Here is a 20,652-nt window from a genome sequence, read left to right as displayed (position 1 = left end):
AGGGAGAGAGAGAGTTTATAAAACTGTTAAAACGTCTGTGATAGACACAAATCACAAGCAGGTCGCCCAGCAGGGCCAGAATCTGAGCAAACGAGGCTAGGTTAGATTAATTGATTATGGCTTTTCTTCACTCAAGAAATGAACATTTGCTAAGTATCTGTTATGTTTCAGTCTTGTTTGAAATACTAAGCATAAAGTACTGAATGTAAGGGACGAGGTCTGTCCAGCTGAGGATTTTTGTTGACTTTATTTTCGGGTACACTGCTAGAACTCACATACCACCTTGCACATAAGGATTTGATCTGTTCTCTGAAGGACAAATTCACACCATGACGTGTACGCAACTTCAGATGGCGGTATGCAGGAAGAACGTGAGTGCTGACTTAGTGAGGTGGCACCACTGGTGGGAGGGGCTAACCTAGCCTGCGTTCTGTGGCAGATGAAATCACTTTTAGTCTAATTATGCGCCTACTCTTTCACCCGCCACCTCTGTGGAAGAATGGACCTTTCCATTGACGCTGAACACAGCTGTGTGACCACCGGAGTACAGGAGGGCCTTCCAGGCCTGCTGACCTTAGACCCAGCCATATGACTTGCTGTGGACATGTCACAGATTCAACATAATCAGAAGCACAGCATTTGTGATGACCATACCTTAGGTAGCCCATCACAACACCCTTCTAAGATCTGGAGGCCATTCCAGTGTCTTCCTTTCTTTCCTTAATTCACGGGCTGTGATCCTGAGTGTTTGGGCTGTTTTCAAGTACCCCTGACACAGAGGTCCAGGCTTAGGTACAAAACAAGGGTTTAAGCCACATTGTGCTCTGGTAAGAGGAGAGAGGAAGGAATTTTTACTATTAAAGTATGTAATGAGAAAGGTAGATGTAAAACTTTTTCTTTTTGAACAAGATTCTTTATAACCAATAAAACCAACTAAGAACAGAAAGAAGTGTGTCTGTATAGTCTGGTGGCTAAGCTCCACCCCAGACAAGATATTTCCATTTTCAACACATGATACATATAAAAAGGAAAACTGAACCACAGGAATGGAATAAACACTGAAGGAAAAGCAGAGTGAATGTATTACAGTCGCTCTAAACCTTAAATGAGTTAAGCGTGCTAACCTGTAAGGAAAAAACTAAGCAACAAAGCTATTCTGAACGCCCAGTGTCCCCACTTCCAAATAAAAAAGGAGACATTAAAATTCTTGCTAGACCGTGATGAAAATATTCCCAGGACAGAGTATTAATGACAGTAGACATGCAAGAATGGAAACCATGGTGACCAGATTAGTGGGGCCTTTTCATCAACACCATGTTCAATAGAAGCTGCAAACAAGAGCTAGTCCCACATCTTTTACTTCAAAGCTCATAAAGTCTCACAGGGGAAGATAACATCTGGAAAAAAACCACAAACGAAGTGGAAGGTTCTATCTTTGATGAAGTAGTTAAGCACCTTGACTGGCAGCCAATGACATTCTGGAAGAAAAAAAAAAACCCCTCGGAATCTCAAAGATGAAACACGGAGGCCCAGGGAAAGCAGGCACCAGGGGGCAAATCCACCTGCTACACAGCTGGAACACAAGCCATTCCGGTTCCAGGCTCCAGTGAGCAAGGCTTTGATAGCCCCGGAGTGGCTGCCTCATCTCTCCTCACTGTATCCGTCTTACAGGTACAGCCAGCCATAGAGAAGCAGCAGTGGCCACAGTCAGAGCATCTTTTGTTGGTTGGGTGGCTGGATGGTTTTTACTGAGCTCAGACTCTTATGTGCGCAAGGCAAGCACTCTATCACTGAGCTGCAGCCCCAGCCAGGATAACAGGTTCAGTGGCAAGATGACAGAAGAGGAGGTGCGGGAGGCAGACTCTGCTGAGAACAGGCCACAAATAGAGGGCAAAGAAGTACTAAGCTCCAGCCAGGTGGACCTGGTGGGAAGCCCAGCCAGTCGAGCTCTTCTTATGGTACTCAGCTTTATGGTGATCATTCTGTCGGGGTAACCGCTGTGACCATTACACACCAAATACACCTGAATGGGGATGGGGCAGGGTGTTGGTCAATGCAAGAACCAACAGTCACTAACGCATACAAATGCCCAGCTATACCAACCTTCCTAAACTTTTTTGACAGTAAGCATGTGGAAACAAAAGCCTTATCTCTCAAATGTGGAGTCTTTGCAGACCCCCTACATAATTTAGGCATCGACTGTGGAAGTTTTTAGATTACTTAAAAAAGAACGACACCCTGGTGGCCAAGTGGCCAATGCTCTCCAAAAGTGTCTGGGAACCTGGCAATCACCAACGCTGTTTTAGGAGGGACCCCCCCCCCCTCCACGGCGCACCAGCTTGACTTCAAAGGGTCAATTTTACGATTAGCCAAAAGGTTTATAAAAAACCCAGAAAAATATTTCTGCGGTAACTATGGTGACTTGGAAGAAATTTCCAAAGTACGCGGTGGCCATCTGTAATATTTCCGGATTTCTTACATGGTTCCTATGCCCGAGGAACTGCCTTATGAAGTCCAAGTCCCCTAGGTAAAACCGAGCAAGCTCAGTCATCCAGCCTGCTCTCCTCCTGAGCCTCCACTAACCAGTCAAAGAGCAAGACTCAAACCAGAGGAGAGCCCCAAGGTCTCAGCACAGCACACATTTTTCTCACAAGCAAATAACGGAAGCATTACAGACTGTTCACATCGGCAAGCAGTTGAGCGGTGTCTTCTTGTATGGCCTGACACTAAGTCTTCAGCAAAGGAGTTGACCTTTTGCTCCTTCTGTGCACAGATGCGGACACTGCCATGGAGGTGGAGCCCTTGGTTTTCTGCCTTCTAGCTATTTGGCCAACCACTCAATACCCTTCAGATAAGTCTGGTGGGTGCTCACCCAGCTGGAGGCAGCTTCTGTTACCGGAAGTGAGTGAAGGTAATACCTATGATCAGTTATCTGCTCAGTAAGGGTTGAAGACTGTCATCTAGGTGACACTTGCAAAAGAAAACAAGTGGGACATGTGCAGCCCCAAGCTTTCAGGAGTAAGTGACAGATTATTACCTGCAGTGATTGCTGGGTACAAAACTCTGGGAGACCCAGTAGTGACTGAGGGGCAGATCATGAAGTATTCACAGACACAATCACAGGATGGCTAATTTCACAGGATGGCCTTCAGAAGAAAAGCTTGTACATCCCAATTCTCAATTCTAGGCCAGAATCCCAGCCAGCAGCCAGTCTAACAGGATCTTCCTGAAGGGGAAGCCAGTCTGCCAATATCCCCAACCGCCCACCTTCCCAGGGTGCAGAGTGAACGTGGTCAAAGTGCAGAGGGGAAGCTGGGGTTCCGGGAGAGGCACGGGGTGGGCCTACACAGGAGGAAATGGGGTGTTACAGCCATCGGGGCTGGGCAGTTACAGAATCCAAACTGCAGGGACCAATGGCTTTGGGGAGTTGAGACAACCAACCACATGGTTAAAACAGGCATCGACAGACAGAACCCCGGTTAATTCTGACATATCCAGGTGGTTCGAGTCGTTCTGTACCTCAGCTCTTTCTCTGAGTGAAACCAGGGTCCCGGGTGGTTTTGTTGCTGCTTTTCTTCTTTGAACTACTAGGAAGAGAAGCCAGGGCCTCTTACACGCTGGGCAGCCACGCTCCCCTAAGCCATGTCTGCACACACACGGATGGCAGCTATTTTCAGGGAGCACAGTTGACACGGGAGGAGGGTGAATAAGAGGCTGAGCCATGCAGTAACTGCAGGGAGCTCTGGGCACAAGACACGATGGCTAATGTGGCACGTGCTTTGCATGCATCCCCATGAGCCAAGCACATTCAGTACCTCTGGGTCCAGATCATAGAAACTCAAACCACAAACTCACTTGGCTCTGTTCCACAATACACCACACACAGCCCATTATTACTGCTTCACTATCCCACACGTGACCCCAGGATAGAATGGTCTAGCCTTCTACCTGTCAGATGGAAATCAAAGAGGTGTGGGGAAACACACATTCTGTCCCTAGAAGGTAAAGCCCAGAAAAAGGTCTATGTTTGGTCCTTCTGTGTCTACAAGAATGTACTCCTGACACTTCAATGGGAAATTGGTGATTTGAAGAGGGAAACTCTACTGGGAAACCTTTTTTTGCCAAGGGTGCTAGCAAAGGTTTCAGCTTTGGGACTCACAGAGAGAGGAGTGTGAGATGGGGTTTGTGATTCATAAGTGGCATCAACAGGGAAGTGGAGGCAATCACGGCTTTCCAGGGCTGGCGAGGGTGGCCACGGGGCCTGATTCAGGCCCCTGTTCTGGGCTTTGTTTCCAGAAGCTGAACCTGAAAACGTGAGCTCCCGAAGGTTAAGTTCAAGGCTGCAAAGACCACCAGCATTCCACTCAAAAGCACTGCAGCACGGCAAACATTCCTTCTGGGAGCCTGCAGGATCATATGGAAATAGAGTCCCACAAGCTCTTGGGACCTTGCTCATATGAACCTACAGCAGTGGTGTCAGCATGCACAGGACCCACGCACACTCAAGCAGATAACAGTCCAGCACAGAACTGGGGAAATCTGCGCCCCCCCCCCAAAAAGCAGAGAAACAGCACACGTGACCAAGAGGCCTCTGCCATCTACTCCGAATGCAAGGGGGGCCGTGGATGCTCCTTACCGGCTCTCCTTCAACCTCACAGTCTACTTCCACAGACCAGGTTGGAAAGTGGAGAGAATATGGAAGCAGGTCAGGGAGGAACGGAGTCATTTTCAGGGACAAGTACACCTGGCTGGGCAAGCATTCCTTGAACATGCGGGAAGGTAGGCACCTAGAAAGACCAAACCACTCACAAGGCCACAAGAGGAAGAGGAGAAAATGAATCCAGGAGCCTGTGAGTATTCCACACGGAGACTGGTGAGTACCAAGTTCAGTGTTTGACAGAAGAGACTGACAGTTTCTTACACATCCAAAGACCCCTTCACATATCAGCTCATCTTCCGCCTATCAATTCAGTTTCAAAAATTCAACACAACTCATATATACACATGTGCACATGTGTCTAATGTGTGTGCGTGATGTGTCCCCACTCAGGATTCAAATGGACTAACCATCTGCCAAGTATTCACAGCACTGTCTTAGGTTAGCTGCAAATATTGATCAAGAGATGTAAGATAAAAATTAGTTTTGGGGCTAGAGAGATGGCTCAGCAGTTAAGAACACTTGCTATTCTAGCAGAGGACCTGGGTTTGGTTCCCAGCTCCCATACTGGGCGGTTCACAACTACCTGCAATTACAGTTCCAGGGGATTGGACACCCTCTTCCGGTCCTTGTGGGCACCTGCATGTACACGGTGCCCATAAACCCACACAGGCACATGCACTAAAAATAAATAAGCTTTTAAAACAATTAGTTTTCAGGAGGTAAAATCTGATGTGAGTGCTGGGCTTTACACACACAAAATGAGGACAAGAAATTTGTGGAATCACAACAGAGCTGATCTGCGATGAGGGGAGAGATAAGCCATAACTCCTAAAAAAACAGAGTGAAGACACACACACCCTTAACAAGAGAAAGAACAGGAAGAGAGCAGCACACTGGTGCCACACAGGCCCGGAGGTCGGAAAGAACACTAGCAGAGCCCCTCTGTGACCAGCCAGTTAATATTCTTTGCTTAGAAAAAAAAAAATAGTCTGAAATTTTAGTCAAAGGCTAAGTCAGACTTTTGATATGCCCACAACCCAATGGACTTCATTCAAAAATAACACAGTGATAATAAATGAAGTCTCCTCTTCCTCCCCGTCACAGGCTCGGTGAGTAGGTATTAAGTAACTGGCCTTCCTTTAGGGATGACTACCCAGAGGTCATGCCGGTGCATATGAATCAGCAGCAAACAGAATGTCAAGAGGGGCTGCTCTGTTTTCATACAAGAAGAAAAATATCACATTCTTAGAAAAGGGTTTTTTCATGATGTTTCCAAGACACTATTAGTTACAACTCCAATTTTTTTTTTTTTTGCTCTTTTTTCAAAGGAAAGAACTGATGGCTATAAAGATACGTACAACGGAAAATAACTACACAATAAATCAGGCAGATTGAGTTAAGACACTACCAACCGTCTCTCGGCAAAAATACTACTTCCTTTTCACTGAGAACAAGGCAACAAGAAAATAATAATTTCCGGAGTTACGCTTCGAAAGTAGAGCATGACAAAGCTATCTCATGGGTCTTTTCCTCTTTGAGAACTGCATGAAAGGGTCTTTATAAACACCTAGGACTGATGAGAAAAGAGAATTAACTATGGGCTAAACTTCCAACCTCACAGACAGAATTCCTACAGGCCAACGTTTTCAAGCCCACACTTGAGATTCTATTCTAGACGTTCTTTGGGAAACATGCAGAAATTAGTTCAAGGCCTGAGATGTCATGTGATCCCTCTTTCTTGCAAGCGGCAATCATTTCCGATCTCTATCTAGCAGGACAGAGTATCAGCCCTCAGGAAGAGCAGCGTTGTAGGCTCAACTCCACACTACTAAGGTAGAATTAGCTTTTTGTTTTCGAAAGTCTCCAAGCCAACTGAACTTCAAAATTTAACAAAACAGGTGGCTTTTCAGAGTATTCTGGGGTCATGACTCAGTTTTCTTAACTTGCTACAACCAAACAAAACAAGAGCTTATTTTAAATAACAACTTGTATATTTGGATACACTTAAAAGGACTGGAAAGGCTTAGACACAGTAAGTTTCTTTTTCTTTTTTCTTAACTCCCAAAGGACTCATGGTTTTAAGTGAGTCTGGCATTAGCCTATGTGTAAAAAGTGTTTAAAAATGTAAAGTCCTGTTTGGGGAGGGAAGTTGAAAAGCTTATTTCTAGGTTTTTGATATACTTTTTGCTTCTATTTGTTGCGGTCCATAAAGCTGAGATTTGGCCGCTTAGAGCATGAAGGTGTATTAGTCAGGGTTCTCCAAAGAAACAGAACCGGTAGGATGAATATATATTGATAGAGATTTATCAGCTTAGCTCACAGGGTAGAGTCCGAGTAGTCCAACAAAGGCTGCACCACACTGGAGAGGCTGAGAATCCATAGTCGCTCAGTCCACGAGGCTGGATGTCTCAGAAGTCCTAATCTGGTGCTGAGGGTCTGACAAATTCCAAAAGATCAGCTAGTCTTCAGTCTACAGCAGCAAGACGAACTCATCAGTGAGAGAAGGCAAGCAGCAAGAAGCCTGGCAAGCTCCTCTGCCATGGCCTTTTATACGGGCTGCCATCAGAGGGTAACACTGATTTAGGGTGTGTCTTCCAGCTTCAGATGATCCAATCAAGAAGAGCTCTCTCACTTCAGTTAATCCCAGATCCAGTCGAGTTGACACCCGGGATTAGCCATCACAAAGGGTTTGTCAGAACCCAGTCTGCATGTGTCCACAGAGCAGGAATTGAGGGAACCCTTTCCTAGCCGTGCTGAGGACATAAAGAAGATAACCTGGGAAAATTTACAGTCCAGGATCGACAAGGAAATACGCACTTTTTCAGGGTCTCCCGTAGCCCAGGCTGGCCTGGAACTCACTGCATAGCCGAGGATGGCCTTGAACCCTTCGTCCTCCTGCCGCCCATCAGGCATGCTGGGACTGCAGGCGTGTCCCACACCTGGCCTCGCTGTCTGCGTCTCCACCCTGCCCACTGAGATGGTTTGGTTAGAGGTCACTAGCTCAGACTTCAGAGTTGGACAGTCACCTCTCTGATTCGAGGACCGATACTATCTTGTGAGTGATGAGCAGATGCACAGTACCACACACTCTCTCTTAAATGACTTCCTCAGACTAGTGCCTGGGATGCGGCAAATGCCACGGAAGACCTTCATCATCACAGTCACTATCTTTTCAAGCTTTGGACCTGCGGACGGCCACAGCTTCCCTAGACCAGCCTTTCTTCTTGGCTGTTTGTTCCCTTATTTACATTACAGGACTTGTAGCCATTATGAGTGAAATACTTACCTGGTTGGAACCATCTCAAGAAAATATAGACCAAATCATAAGCTTTTATAACAGCATATACCTGGGCTGGGTGGAATGTACTCACCTGAGAGGCTGAGGAAGGAGGACCATGGTGAATTCAGGGCCAGCCTCGGTTTACAGACTAAGATCCTGTCTTAAATAAAAAAAACAAATAGTGTACCCACTAGGAGGGCCATTTTCTGACCAAAAACTAACTGAACCAATTCTTAAGACCACTTAGTTTTTGCTGTTTTGTTTTGTCTCCTGTTTTGAGACAGGGTCTCCCTGAAGCCCCACCTGACCTGGAACTTGCTATAGACAACAATGAAGAAATAATTTTATATTAATTTTTTTTAAAGTGAAACACCCCTGGCCAAAACTTAAAGAGACTGACATTACACTAACTGAAAAACTGACCATTTGAATAGTACATAAAATGTATATTATACCTTTTAGCTACTAGGTGACCCAAAGGCCGTTTTTACTCTCCACACCTTTAGAGTTTTTGTCTATGTTCAAACAATACTTCTACCCCCAAAATAATTCAAATAGATTATACTCATTGCTGTATCAAAGTTGTAATTTGCACATACATAAATTTACATTTCAAATTAAATCAGAATATACTCCATGACTTAATGGGATTGTGACTGTTTCTATGGACTGTCAACTTGACATGATATACGATCTGGACACAAATCTTGGGCATGTCTGCAAGTAATTTTTCTAGGTTAGGCTAACTGAAGTGGAAAGACCTACCCTACTAGCCAGACCCAATAGAAAAACAAGCTGAGTGCGAGGCTGCACCTCCCTCGTCCTGACTATGGACACAATGTACGCTGTGCCTCAGGCTCCTGCCAACTTAACTTCTCTGACACAATGAACTGGGAACCAAAACGAACCCTCCTCCCTGAAGCTGCTTCTTGTCAGGTATTTGGTCACAGGTATGAAACAAGTAACCAACACAGAGAACTTCCTCTAAGAAGTGGGGCCGTCACTGTGATAACTCACACCCTGTGGCTTGTAGGCATCTGCAACTGCTTTCTGGCTGGAATCCAACAGCTTAGAGCTTTGGGCTAGAAATGCCCTAACAGCCATATGCAGAGCTTGACGGGCCATTCTGATGGAAGTCTGGAGGGCTAGAGCGTGAAGAGAAACAGGGCAATGGATGTTGAGCTGAGGAGGTTTCAGAGTCCAAGGGATTTACAGGAACGTGGGTAGAGGCACTCCTGTGCTCCTACGGCAAAGAATTCTACTAGTGCCTGCCAGCGTCCTGAGGGCCCGCGTGAGGCTGAACATGGACTCATGTGCTCAGCTGAGGAAATTTCAAGACAGAACAGCACTCAGGCTGTGTCCTGGTTACCAGTGGTTAGAGGTCACAGCTCTCATCCACTCACATCGTGACAGAGCAGAAAGGGGGACAGAAAGACAAGAAAAATGTGACACACGGCAAAGAAAGGTGTGTGGGCAACTTAACGGTTTCAGACGAGAGTGTGGAGGACAAAGCAGCCGAGATTGTTAAAGAGACTGGTGCCGTTAGAGAGAAACCTTACGCTCTGCACTGGGAAACAGGAAAAGCTCCCTTGGGGACAAGACCCCCACCTAGTAAAGGCTCCTTATGAAAATGAAACTTCATTTGAAAGGAGAGAGCCTAAACTGAGTCTGAAAGGGGCACCAGCTCTGTGATCGCAGCTGCCTAGAGGTGTTCCCAGGGTCAGCACACAGAACCTGATGTGCTATGGTCCGACGGGAGCAAGCTTTATCCTGAGCTGGCAGCAGAACCTGGCAGAATTGTCCACAAAGTGCTGGTTTTGCAGGCTTGAAAGATAACGGATTAAAGGTGATGCAGACTTGCGCCATGGTTCCAGAATGCAGCCGAGGCCGGGCAATGTGTGGCGGGGTGTGAGTCTTGAAAAGAGGCCGAGAGGTCACCGTGTGAGGCTGTCAAGGTGAAGCCTAAATTACAACGGAGACCCCAGGATGTTGGAGATGAGAGAAACATGGGTGTCTGCCAAGAAGAGAGAGCTGGTGGCATTGAGTGCAGCTGGTCCAAGCGAGAGGCTGTGCACTGTATGCAGCAGAGCTGGAGGGTGTGGCCACCACAGCCTCTGGAGCCCAGACTATTCAGTCACAAGCCACAGATGCTGGACATGGAGCCGCAGTGTTTGGTGTTTTTCCTGGTGGGTTTCAGTCTTGCTCTGGTCTGATCTTTCCCTCCATTTCTTTCTTTAGGAATGGGAATGTTTATTCCATGCCATCGAATGTTGGAAGTATGTAACTTGTTTTTCATCATCTAAGGCTCAGTTAGGAAACTGCCCAAGTCTCAAGAGACTTATGGGTTATTAAGGACTGTGAGGACTTTTAAGTTGGATTAAATCCATTCTGCAGTATGAAGTGGTCATTAGCCTACGGGGACAAGGTGTGGATTAAAAGTGGAATGTTTGGGTGTCAAGCTGATAAAAGGTGGATTTGTGATGGTCTGTACTGTCAACCTGACATGATGCAGAATCTCTGGGCACGTATGTGAGGATTTTTCTGGGGGAGGTTGAGGGCAGAAAACTTACCCTGATGGCTAGACCCCTCCCCCAACCTGAGAAGCCAGCTGAGCACCACCAGCATTCCTCTCCCTCAGCTTCCTGACTGCAGCTGTGATGCGACCAGCCGCCGACCCTCCCACCACCAGGATGGAGACTGCACCCTCAGACCATAGCCATAGCCAACCTTCCTCCCTTGCTGCTTCTTGCCAGGCACTTGGTCATACCACGAGAAAAGTGACTGAGTCAGGATTTGGCCTGAGCACTGAGCTACATCGTCAGTGTTGTTATACCGGCACTGAAAGGAAAGGGACCGACAGATGCCTTCGCACGGGCTCTGATCACATGGCTGTAGTATGTCCAAGATTGTTCTTTCATGTGTGTGTACGTGTGTGTGAGTGCCCAAAGAGGACAGAAGAAGAGGGTGTCAGATCCCTTGGGGTTGGGAGTTATTGGTGGCTGTGAGTCACCTGATGGTGCAGGGAACCAAACCCAGGAAAAAACCAGTTCTATCAACCACTGCGCCACCTCTCCACATCCCCATGGTTATTCTAAGGCAACGATTCTTTAAACGAAGAAAGAAAATCAAGAAATATAAGTGATAGGCTTGAAATCAAAGTGTATTTTGTAAAACAAACCTTCAAAGAAGAGTCTAAGATGGAATTAGCACTTTAGAACATACCTGTATTAACCCTGAAAAACTGTAATTCACAACTCTATTAACACTGAAAAACTAATCTATACCTGAACTAACACTGAAAAACGGTAAGTCCTTTTAAAGTCCAGACACTTAACTTTTATAACCTCTCTTCTAAATAAACGTTTCTAGTCTTCAAATTTAGGGAGGATGGTTATTTATGAGCATTTGGCAAAATGGCTTATATGGGCTGATCTTCCTGAATCTGAGCAACTTTGCACTGGCTTTGGGGCCACCTGAAATGGATGACATTTTACATATTTGGAAGGTGAATTCTGATGGGTTGAATGCAAACAGGTTTTGCAGAGAAGGCTAAGCTTCCTTCAGCACTGACAAATGGGTCACAACAGAAAACAGGCTGACTGTGAGGGTGAGTCTTCCTGGAGCATCTGCAGTCCAGGAAAGCATGCTAGAGGGCGACAACAGAAGCCGGCCCTGTGGCCCCTGATGACGCAGTCCTGAGTGGCAGTTTTCCGGTGTAACTACTCAGCCATCCAGGCAAAACAGGAGGAGGAATGAATAATCAGGACGGGGTGCGAGGGGGTGGGCAGGAATATAGCCTTGATTCTGTGCTCATGCGGAAACAGCACAGGGTTAACCCCTACGATGCAGCCGGTTTAGATCAAGAATGGAAAAGCCCTCCACAAGCTTATGGCTGTCAAAGAAAATGTCATTCACGGTCTTTGTAAGAGACATTAATTAGGTGACCGGCAAAACTTTGATATTATTAAGACATGAAATGAGCTTCTGTGACAGGTTAAATAACTTTTCCAGATATTATCTTGAATTCAAGTTAACTTTAACCCATCAGGAAATAAAAGTATGTTCATTTTGGCTAAATGTTGCCTTTAATAGTTTAAGATGACAGAACCCTGTTATAACTAGGAAGCTGTGAGTGTCCCAGCCACAGAGCCTCTGAAGTAAAGACAGCTGCCCCTTTCTCCTCTCTAAAAATCCAAATTAAAAGAATCCTCCCACGTGAAGGTTATTTTCCTGGAGGTGATTTAGAAAACACAGGCCATAATTCTGGTTCTTAAGAGGGAAAAAACCTTTTATTACATTTGGATGAGATTTTATTTTTCAGGAACTGCTGCCTGGTGGTGAGTAGCTGCTTCACCCGGGACACGATTCACACTTCCTCCTTCATGGCGAACTCCTGTGTCAGAACTTGTGGGATGGGCTGGAACTCCGCATTCTAACCCAAGGCCCACAGGTCCAGGTCACTATAAACCACAAAGCTTGCTCCCTCGGGAGTGTCAGGGGACCTGAGATTTCCCAGTGTGTTTCTCTGTAATCTTTTACAAAACGAAACCCGTGGCACTATTGACATCTGTTTTGTTTTTGGAGACAGGGTCTCCCTGTAGGCCCAGCTGGCCTGCAACTAGCTAGGTAGATCATTCCAGGCTGGCCTTGATCTCAAGAGATGTACCTGCCTCTGCCCCGAGAGCTGGGATTAAAGGCGTGCGCCACCACGCTCAGCCACTACTGACATCAGACACAATACCTTATCTAGAGAGAGATCTTATCTAGAACAAACCTAAGGACATCCACCCACCTGGCTCCACTGAGGCACGATGAACTATTATACAACCATGAAAAGGCTGAGAAGGCACCTCAGGGAAAACTGTGTCTTCTAAAGCAGCGGGCGGCAGGCTCTACGCTACCTGTCCCCCGTGGCCTCTGCTCTCCAATCAGCAGCAGGCCGACCTGGTTCGCTGCCTTCAGTGAGTGGACACGGCTGACCGCGCTTGTAAAACCCTACTGCACCCACAGGCTGCAGGCTCCATTTGGCCCATCCCCTATGGAGAACCGCTAGTGCCTCAAGAGAGCCCCAAAGCACAGTTTGAACGCTGGCAGGCTGCGGCATGGCACAAAGCGGGTCGGTACGGCTAAGGTACGTGGTTGCGGGTACGTGGCTGATCCCAGGCAAGTTACATATATGGTTTAAGCTTGTCAAGTTTTCATTCTTGATTTTTCTTCTTGATGATGTAACTATAGCAAAGGTAAGAAACCCACCAAATAGCAGACAAGTTAAGTATTCAGTACTATGGGGAGTTTACAAGTGCTGAGCTGGAAGAACGAGCTCTTCCGTCTCACACAAAGAAACAAACTTGATGTAACTTTTTTTTCTTGACCTTAGAAGAACAGATTTTACAGTTTTGAAAAGATGTTTGGGATGACTATTTAAAATCATTTAAAAGGACTGAAACCGCTCATCGTTAATTTAAATTATTTCTCTGGATGATGTCTGAAAATTTTCATTATAGAATAGTTTGATTACATACTATGTTTTGTAACTTGGACTGATAGTACAAGCATTACATAACATACACAGTGAACAGCGCTGGCAGTGACCGGCATGTGAATCATGACTTGTTTCACTAGTGCATAAAGGTAATTCGTGCCACACTGCCGCAGTTTAGGCCAGAGGAATCACAGCTGTCTATAGATCTATATAGATGTCTATACATCTTCTTGATGCCACTCATAAAAAGAATAAAATGCTATTAAAGTATAAAATTGTTTTCCCGGCACAACTCTAATTTTAATTCTAGTATAACTCTATTTTTAAAACTCAACAGCCTTGAATGACTGAATTTACCTGGAAACATGCTGATTTAGGTACATAAAAAGAGCTGTTATATCTTATGTTGACATGTGATTCTACTGTGTTTTTATACATAGGATAATTTTTAAGTTATTGGGAAATTGGGCATTTTGAATTTTCCATTCTATGTCTGAGGGGGGAATGTGAAGTAAAAAGTCTTCATTTCAAGCCTTCAGTGAGTTTGGAAAAGGTCTGATGACACTGACAGCAAGGTTAACTAAGACCCCGAGCTGAGCCGACCTCAACCATAAGAACTTCTACCAGCAAAGACTTCTCAAAGTTTCAAGGTTACTTCACAGTCTGGCAGCTAAGCCCCATGTCCACAGGGTTTCGGAGGAGTCAGAGGCTGGAAACCACAAGCTGACACTATGTTTGAAAAAGGAGCTAGAGAAAGGAGAGGAAAATTTTTATTCTGAAAATATGTTCTATGATGCACAGAGAAATCCATCTTCCCAAAGAAGAAAAGACGGCTTCCCTCGTTTAATCTTCTGGAAGAGACAAGAAGAACGTGAATGGTGTTTTAAAAAGTGCTTCTCCTGAGTGCTACTCTGTAAGCTGAGGCATCCTTTTCTTTGTAAAAGTTTTCCAAGTCCCAAGATAATTTATTAAAATAACCTTGAAACACCAAGATATATAAGTATGTGGAAATAAGGGTAGAGAGTAAAGAAATTTTCATTTCAGGTGCACTTACAACTTTGTATAAAAGATATACTTGTTTATTATTTTACGTGTATTTGTGTGTGCCTTGAGTGTATGTGTGTGCATCATAGGTGTGCAAGAACGCCTGGAGACCAGAAGAGGGTGTCAGGTTCTCTGGAGTTGGGGTTACAGGTGGCTATGAGCACCATGTGTGTGCTGGGAACCAAAGCCCAGTCCTCTGCAAAACCAGAAAGTGCTCTTAACCTAACCACTCTGCCATCTCTCCAGCGACACTTTATACGCCTTTTTTTTTTTTTGAGACAGGACCTCCCTGTAGCCCCAGCAGGCCTGGAACTCACTATGTAGATCAGGCTGGCCTTTATCTCACAGAGATCTTCCTGCCTCTGTCGTCCAAGCGCTGCGATTATAGGTATGCACCACCATGCCCAGCTCATTTTACACACCTTTTGAAAAGGGCTTTTCTCCTTGGGGAAATAGAAACATTCAAGCACTAGAAGCATCCATGCTCTCACTAATAAGATGCTGGGCCCCCGCAGAAGAGGTCATGACCCCCCACAAGCACACCACCCTTCTATCAGGTGACAACTTGCATGAATTGTTAACAAGGGGGGACAAAAACTTTGAATTCATACTGCAGACCTTTTAGGACAGGTCGGTAAACACTAATCTTTTTATTTGTTTTTATTTAATGTGTATGAGCGTTTTGCGGGCATGCATCTAAGTGCAGCACTCTCATGCAATGCCAGTGGAGGTAGGTCACCAGGGGCCCCTGATCCCCTAGAACTGGAGTTAAGGACAGTTGTTAGCTGCCCTTCACCATGTTGGTGCTGGCAACTGAACCCAAGTCCTTTGCAAGAATAGAGTGTGCTCTTAACCACTGAGCCATCTCTCCAGTCCCTGAACTCATATCTTCAATCAGCAAAAGTAATATGTAAGCTAGCAGGTTCTGGGTACTTTTTAAAAAAATAACAAAACTTTTTTTTTCTTTATTTTTATGTTTATGTGCATTCTGCATGTATGCAAGTGCACCTGTGCTGTGCAATGCCCACCGAGGACAGAAGGTGTTGAATCCCCTGGAACTGGAATTACAGACAGTTGTTAAATGCCATGTGGGTGCTGGGATTTGAACCCAGGACTTCTGCAAAGAGCAGCCAGTGCTCTTAACCACTAAGCCATCTCTCCAGCCCACTTTAAATACTGTTCTGAAGACAATAATCAGAACACATACATGTATATATATTTTAATTGTATAAATTGTATAATTTATATACTATATATTTTTAATTCTAAAATCGTATAATTTTAATCTTTATCCCCCTTCCCAGTTGGCACCCTCCCTGCACTTATATTTATATAGTACACAGCACATGCCGTCCTTACCCCAGCTCTTCTGTGTACGAATCGAGTACAGCTCTGCGAGCTGGATATTCAATTTAAGGGCAAAATCGTGGATAAATGAAACAGTACAAATGGGACCCAAGTTCATCATGATTTCATCATCATTACTGTTATTTGATGAACATTACGTGAACGTGGGATTTATTTCTAAGTAACAGTTGAGTGCTAGTCCTAGTCCTTTAGTCCTTTGTAGGACACAGGCTGCATGGCCTAGCTCATGACTAGTTCTTTCTAAACACTAACCTGCTTTACACAGGGATCCGAGGACCTTAATGAGGCCTTTCTTACTCTTACTTGAAGTTTTTCTTATAGTAGCCACATAATACCTGTTGATAGGGAAGAATGTGACTTTTAAAATTTCTAGGAGGGGGCTAGAGAGATGGCTCACAGTTAAGAGCACTGACTGCTCTTGCAGAGGACCTGGGTTCGATTCCCAGCACCCACATGGAGGCTATGAACCATCCTTAACTCATGTTCCAGGGGAATCCGAAGCCCTCTTCTGACCTCCATGTCACTGCATCACACGGGTGCACTCACATACATGCAGGCAATACACTCGTACACATAAAATAAAAACAAAAAACAACAAAAGAATCACTAAAATTTCCATGAGGATGAAAAAAAGATTATTCCAAAATAATCTTGTGAGTGAATTTGCTTTGTTACATGTTCTCTGTCCAGACACAGGGGCTGAAAGGGATCGGCTATCAAGTATTCAGAAAGACACTAAACCTGTAGATACAATCTAAATGTCTATCAACAGCTGAATAAAGACACATTCAACAACATACCATTCAGTCTTGGAGAAGGAAGGTCTAAACACTGTCAGCACCCATGAGTCTCGAGGGCACCACGCTGGCTGAAATAAGCCAGCTCTGCACAGCACACCCTGTACAATGCCAGGTGTGTGAGGTTCCTGAGCCATCTAATTCAAAGACTCACAGAGCAGGATGGCTGCTACTGGGGCCGGGGGAGGGGAAGCGGGCATCAGGAGGGAGCCAGGAGCACCTCAGGTCTGCCCATAAGCTTTAAGGAGCTGCTGTACAGCATGGCATGTAGAGTCTGATGATGCCAGCCAGACATAAAACTCTGCTGAGGGAGCTGAGCACTGTTATCCCCAAAGAAAGTAATTTACTAAAGAAGAAAGATGACATAACAAATGGGTCCATAGAAACCCCTGGACTCATTTCAAATCTGTGTCTTTTCACTACTGTGACCAAACCCTGAGTGCATGCAGAAAGCACCCACCATTCCCTCAAGGCTTGATTGTTCTTGAACCAGATTATTTAAAATAAACACTCCAGGAAACAAAAAAAAAAAAACCACAAACACATGTACATATGGACACACACACACATAGACACACAATTGCTAAGAATTTTCAGAAGGTAAAAACCCTACCAGGAATTTATTCGGGGGGAAAAATGCTTCTAAAGTTACCCAGGCACCAGATCCTCAAGGATTCACCCCCACACAGAAGCGTCTGTAAATGGCTACTTTACCTGGGGGCTCCTCAGGGACAAAGTCTACTAACTGATGCTCAGCAGGAACCACAACTGGTTCCTCAATAGCAGGGTGCGGATGTTCTTCACAGCATACCACATTTGGTTTGAAGTTAAGAGCACAGGACTGACGTTCGAGGCCTGTGCCCTCAGCACCCCCTGCCCCCCAACCCCTGTGCCACCTTCTGAAGGGTGGGAGCTCACACTTTCCATTTCCTGTGCCTTTTTAGCCAGCAATTAAGCTTAGCCATTATGCACCAATTTCTTCATTTGTAGCATGTTTTACTTATATACTTGCAACACTACATCGTATATCACATGGCAGGTCTTAGTCTGTATTTGCATGTTATATAGTTACAGTATTTTATGAAACATAGGACATATAGTAAACATAAAGAAGGCACACTAAGTCACTGGGGGAAGCCAGGTCATATGACGTGTCACACATTCATCATGCAGATTATATTCAACGTCTCATAGCATTTAAGACTAAAGATTTGTTGGAAAAACAAGAAGCAAAATTCGTTCTGCACTTTCCAGTTACTGCCCACGGTCACCTTAAAGGCACTTCAGTGCTTCCTGAATTCCCGCCAGACCAGCATGTTCTGACCTGATCCAAAAATGGACCAGGGAAAAACCATCTTCATTTGCTAACTGTAAAGCAATCTGTTAGGACCACCGTGGGGCCAACACAGGAAGCTTAAAGCATTCACGTATCGAAAGCATGACAGGAAACTGACAAATGCATGGCAACTGCCCTCGTGACGGGTGTCACCAGGGCCTAGGGAGGGACCTCTCACTGGAGCTTTCTTATAGTGCAATGGGATGGTCACGGAGATAATCGTTATACATGTAACTGCGCAGGAAGGAAGAAAACCTTCAGAGGAGATCACCGCATCCTGAAATAAAGGGCATTTGCGGCACCATACAGCTGTGCTCCTGCAACATCGCAGCCCGCTCCTGGGGGCTCGGCCGGGCACACCTACCCTCTGCTGCTCTCTCACGTACTCCACCAGCTCGTCCCTGGTCCTCTTTACCGCTTCCTCCATGGCCTTCTCGCTCCGTTTCTGCTCTTCTATGATGGCTGCCTTCACAGCTTCCTGTGTGGGACGTGGAAACGGTCAGTGTGGCCTGTACCGACACACCCGGGCACAGCCGAACACACCCAGGCACACACGCCCAGGCACACCCAGGCACTATGCCACCCTCATGGGACAATCCCTTCCATGAGCACTGTTCTGCTCAAGGCCCATCTTTAGACCAGAATGGCAGCTCATGACAGCTATCAGGAACTGTAGGAGCCTTCTAGAACCCTCTTTCCTAAATGTGAAGGGGAAAGAAAAGCATTAATGCTGACCACAGGGAGCTGACAGGCTGCTGGGTCCGGCCCTCCAGGGTCTGTGACTGCCTTCCTGCCCTGCCTCCACATGACACTTCCAACTGTGTCTGTTCTGAGAGCTCCCCACGCTGCACAGCCTTCTTTATGGTTAATCTGCCACCACACAGTCAGCAAGGGTGTTAACACAGCTAGCCGGCTTGCTCTCACATCAGGCTAAGGTGTTGAGAGCTGGACACTGGGTGGGAAGAAGCCAACTTCCACCCTGTGAGCTGCCATCGGACATGAGAGGTCCAGGGCCTGATTTCCGTCTTCATCAACTGGAGATCGGGACCCCAGAGATTTCAGAGTGGCAGATAAACAGAAAAAAGGCTAAAATTCTAAGGAGGAAATACTTCTCAGGAAGTAGCAGTGTTCTGTAAAAACAGTGCCTCCTGGACTGGAATGAGAGCTAAAAACAGAATTCCTTAGGTCCGTTCATCCCAACAGGCCCCGTCCGTAATCTGTTGGGCAGTGGCACTATCAAGGAAGAGCTTTTCCCTCTGTGGGTCTGCATGTGACCCCGAAAACAGAAAATATTAATTCCCCATTCCAAACCTACTTACTGTAGACACTTTTTAAATGTAGAAAATATGAATGTACAATATACATGTTTACATATAAACACATGTATGTAAGAGAAACAGAGGGAGAGAGAGGGAGAGAGGGAGGAAGGAAGGAGAGAACTGGGCATAAAGGTAGGACTTACACTGTGTGGGATATTTTGTAACTCTGCCAACTTTCAACTGAAATATATTCTGAATATTTTCTTAAGCTATTATGCATTCTTTTATAATATGATTTATATCCTTTACGAAGTTGCATAATGATTTATTTTTTACCAGTTCTTAATTGGTAAATCACATTTATGTGGTTGTTTAATTTTGGGGAATAAATGCATGCTTAATTTTTTATTTCTAGATGCAGCAATGTAATTATGTATCATGGGAAAAGTTGCACACAACTGTAGAAAAGGCCTCACACAGGGAGCGATGAAGGAGAGGTGAAGATCGGACTTCGCAAGGGACAGGAACTTCTAATTTGTGGTTGGCAACAAATTATCTCCTAAATATTTGCTGGTGTCCGTAAAGCAGTGTCCCAGATCCTGAAACATCTTCTGTCCTCTCTGTGTGTTTGTAACTCGCTGGCACAAATGAATACAAACAGAGAGAAACTCAACAAGAGTGTGGGGGGACATCAACAGGCACCATGGGGGTGGTGCTTATTACGAGTCACTAGGAAGATGCTGCATGTCCGCAAGGCTCCTCTTAAAAAAGAGGGGTGCAGACAGGTGCTTCTCAGGAAGAAACTGAGGGACAGACAGCTACCCCAGATGCTGTTTACAAATAAAAACCTGAAGGTTCTAGTGAGGTGATGGAAGAAAAGCATGCCCAGAGCTGGGACGCTGAAGCTGCTGCCAGTGACTCGGTCCAGAGTTTTCTGGGGTAGCAGGTGTGCGGTCTTCTCTCCTGCTATGCAGGTCTGCAAACAGGCTCAGTGAACTCCAGAGCCATTCTCGCCTCTCCCCAAGCAGCAGGCAGTAGTACATCAAAGTCAACATGGGGTCATCAGTTTGTTTTTGAGACAGGGTCTCCCTTTAGCCCCAGCCGGCCTCTATCTCACAGAGGTCCACCTGCCTCTGCCTCCAGAGTGATTAAAGGTGTGAGCCATCACGGCCCAACAAAGTCAACACCTGCCCGATCTTCCCACAACATCTCTCAAAGCTGTTATAAACAAAGCCAGGGAAAAGCATGGTGAGTTCTCACTCCCCTCACTATGGGCATGGGCCACCCTCTGATCTCCAGCACACACACCAGCAATCTGTGTCTACTGAGATGCAAAGGAACAAACAGCGAGGTTTCACATAAAGTTGGGAGAAAAATCTGGATTGTCCAAAGTTTTACTCTCTCTGACTCTTACTTCACAGAACCA

At 45.6% G+C, this 20,652-nt stretch overlaps 1 protein-coding gene across 7 annotated transcripts in view; it reads right to left on the bottom strand.

Moving 5' to 3' along the window:
- The window catches only part of Ccdc91 (coiled-coil domain containing 91), a 210,600-nt gene that overhangs the window by 24,022 nt on the left and 165,926 nt on the right, over positions 1-20,652 (bottom strand). For 6 of the 7 annotated variants that reach the window (XM_029570285.1, XM_008846905.3, XM_008846909.3 and 3 more), the window contains one exon: positions 18,332-18,445. The exons of the other annotated variant lie outside the window; for it this stretch is intronic. In XM_029570285.1, the coding sequence (XP_029426145.1) occupies positions 18,332-18,445 (114 nt within the window). The remainder of the gene's footprint in view (positions 1-18,331; positions 18,446-20,652) is intronic. 7 annotated transcript variants of the gene reach the window in all.

The sequence above is a fragment of the Nannospalax galili genome, unplaced genomic scaffold (assembly GCF_000622305.1).
Source record: "Nannospalax galili isolate Female #2095 unplaced genomic scaffold, S.galili_v1.0 scaffold763, whole genome shotgun sequence".
Lineage (NCBI taxonomy): Eukaryota > Metazoa > Chordata > Mammalia > Rodentia > Spalacidae > Nannospalax > Nannospalax galili.
This window is presented reverse-complemented; position numbering and strand designations above follow the sequence as displayed.